This window comes from Aplysia californica, unplaced genomic scaffold, assembly GCF_000002075.1.
Source record: "Aplysia californica isolate F4 #8 unplaced genomic scaffold, AplCal3.0 scaffold00251, whole genome shotgun sequence".
In the NCBI taxonomy this organism is placed as follows: Eukaryota; Metazoa; Mollusca; class Gastropoda; order Aplysiida; family Aplysiidae; genus Aplysia; species Aplysia californica.
In genome coordinates this window covers 437,326-440,317 of record NW_004797521.1, presented here as the reverse complement: position 1 = coordinate 440,317, position 2,992 = coordinate 437,326, and the positions used below count along the sequence as shown (strand labels likewise).

At 40.7% G+C, this 2,992-nt stretch overlaps 1 protein-coding gene across 1 annotated transcript in view; it reads right to left on the bottom strand.

Annotated features, from left to right (window-relative positions):
• Nucleotides 1-2,429: 2,429 nt before the first annotated feature.
• The window catches only part of LOC101854872, a 3,360-nt gene continuing 2,797 nt past the window's right edge, over nt 2,430-2,992 (bottom strand). Inside the window, exon 2 of the mRNA XM_005100548.3 lies at nt 2,430-2,714. Within this exon, the coding sequence (XP_005100605.1) occupies nt 2,511-2,714 (204 nt within the window). The 3' untranslated portion in view covers nt 2,430-2,510. The remainder of the gene's footprint in view (nt 2,715-2,992) is intronic.

The window sequence follows — 2,992 nt, the reverse complement described above, 5'->3', positions numbered from 1 at the left end:
ACGAGAGCCCCACCCCCTCCCCTGTACATTTTGATATAGCAGAACAGTGTCTTTAGAAAAGGGTGGCCATACTGTACGGTGTTGTGTGTAGAAAGAAGTTTTTACTTGACTGCAGATGTGCAACGCACCGAGTGACCTTGATGCACTTCACCATTGTCAATCAATTTACGCTATCCGTACGCCCTGGGGTCATTTTGTACCCCGGGGTTGTATTGTTCACAGTTTAGAATACTTCTATTACGAAGATCTCTTTGAAACTTTCAGTATTTCTCAAAAAATCATTTTGACAGACTACTATGCAAAGCGTACGGATCGGATTAACGAGTAAATTTCCTCTTTGGAAAGTGGTGGCACAGCGTACCCCTCGTATGGATACAATAGTAAAACACGACGTACAGATAGGGTTAAATAATAAAATTTCTAAAATGTACATAATTTCACTTCAAATCAGGTCCCTGTCGAGCTACTATGCTTATTTTTTAGACGCTGATTCCGAATATAAAGTCAGTTTTAAAATGGGATGATTATTATTATTTTTTAAGTTTAACCCTGCGCGGCGGCAATTTCAACGTGATTCTACGTCACAGCGCGTTTCCCCCCAAATCTGAACGTAATCGCACGAAAAATGAAATATCAAACAGCGCTTGATATCACGACCAAGTCTTCAAGCCGTCGTCCAATTGTCCAATTTTTGTACATTGTACTGTCCCCTTGGTTTTATGCATCCTGCATAATTTAGCAAAATTTGATCATATTTTGCTTAACTTCTAATTAATTTCCTTTATCATTCTTTGCTAAAAATTAACAAAATCGCATAATTTCACATTTTTGGGCTCAGTTTGCATAATTTCAGAATTTTTCTTGCATAAAACGACGGGGACAGGTTGTAAAATTTTGTGGTTACACCTAACGATTTATCGTATGATAGCTAGATTGTCCAGGTTTTTTTTGGTACAATTTATCGTTATGTGGTCAGAAACAAGCTACAGAAATGAGACGGGGAAGCTATGGTGATGTGAAAGCTGAAAAGTAAGCCTATTCCCATTCTAGTTCTAGATCTAGTGTAGTTACTGTTTCCTTTTTCTGCAGGTGATTGGAGGGTGTCAATGGTAGACCCTATTTTACCTAGAATTTACAGGTAATTCTTTTCTTTCCCTCTGTGGTGTCTGTCTTGTCTTTTCCTTTTTTTCGAGCCCTCAAACTCAAAGGCAGTTGTTGTGTACAGTAAAGGCCCTTTCAGACGGGGTTGACGAATTGCCTGCCTCCTAATTGGTCTTAATTGTGTTGAAGCAAGTGTGAATGTAGTCTATTGATAATTGACAGTTAAGAAATAATAATCTAGACGCCATGCTTCAACAAGGCCCTCAACAGTCAAACTCGGATATAATATAACAGGACAGAAGGAACCAACAGTTCTTCCCTGTTATAATAAGCGAGTCCTGTTATAACCGATATCATCAAGGGAAACTACCAGTACCATTGCACCTTCAGCTTACTAGATTTACATGTATTTTATAGATCTAGATCTATTCGTTAACGCAGATCCTTTTCCAGTGGACTGTTTTGTTGACATTAGTGACACTGAACGGAATCGATTAGTGACCCCAATACTGGAGGGGGGGGGGTGTTTGAAAGTTTGTGTTTAGCAAACGATCATACAAACAGGCGAAATGTCTTGGTTGAGACCAATTCATGTTAATAATTTGACGGATTGAAAGCTAGTTCATGCCCTGCAAGATCATTGTTATATCAGAGTCTGCGCAAATTGAACAACATGTGTGCTATAGCCAGGCTCATATTACTTACACTTCTAGAGAAAAAAACAAAACAAACGAAATGTGATTTATCACTGTTATATCCAAGTTCCTGTAATAACAGGCTGTTTTAAATAGACTGGACTGTACTTAGGTTGCCTCTTTCTCTGGTGTCCGTGCACCAATGACGAAATTATCCTTATTATTGAGATGTGTTTATCTTTCCTTTAAACAAATAATCATCCAGACACCTTGTTCACCCATGGGCCCTTGGTGTCTTGGGCGTAGCGATTAGGCGCTTCACTGTCGCGTGCAGGGGACCCGAGATCGATTCCTGAGTGGGGAGAATTGTAATTATTGTATTCAAGAATCTCGGTCTTTCTGCTGGGATGTTGTATCCCTCTCAGCCCGGGTTGACCCTGACGGGCAGGATCGAAAGCCCACCCACCTCTTTAATTTTTATCTAAATTGTGTTGATGAGGGCGTATAAGTATAACCACTAATATTTTTTAAAACAAAGAAATTTGACCATTGTTGGCTTTACTGGATATTATGGTTCTTACCTGTATGACAAGATACGAACGTAACGCATAATTCTGGGGACAACTATAATGACAATAAATACCGGTACGTGGACAAACAACATCAAAGCACACAAAAAACCAAACCCGGTAGTAAACTTTCTCAAATGCATTTTCTTTAATTTAATTAATCCATGCTTTTTCCTCATTCATGCGGCACAGCATCACTTCAATTTTAGGGAGCAGGCTCTTTTGCAGCCAGGATAACCACAGGTCTGTTTCCTTCACTTCCCTGTCCGCTGATTGGCTGATCCCGTTTTCCCATTACAGCGGCTGTGGAAAGGGCTGCCGTTGTGGCGATGGGTCGGATGTATTCATGCCAAGCGGTCCTCCACCAGCCCCGTCTACTGAGGTCTCCCGTACTCCGGGCTCGTTGTACCTGGACGGGGAGGGGCGAGAGAGAGAGAGAGAGAAAATCTCAGGACAAAAATGGTCGAAACTTATTCTTGCCTGACTTTCTGATGATGATGGTGCTATCGTTGCTTATATCGCTGTCGTCGTTGTTGCTGCTGCTGAAGATGATATTTTTGCTGCTGTCATTGCTGTTTATATGATGATGATGACGGCGATAAAAGGATGAGGAAGATAGCAACAGTAGCATATTCACAGCCAACGTGTAAGCTTACCTTACGTATACGGTATAGCAAAACATTAACT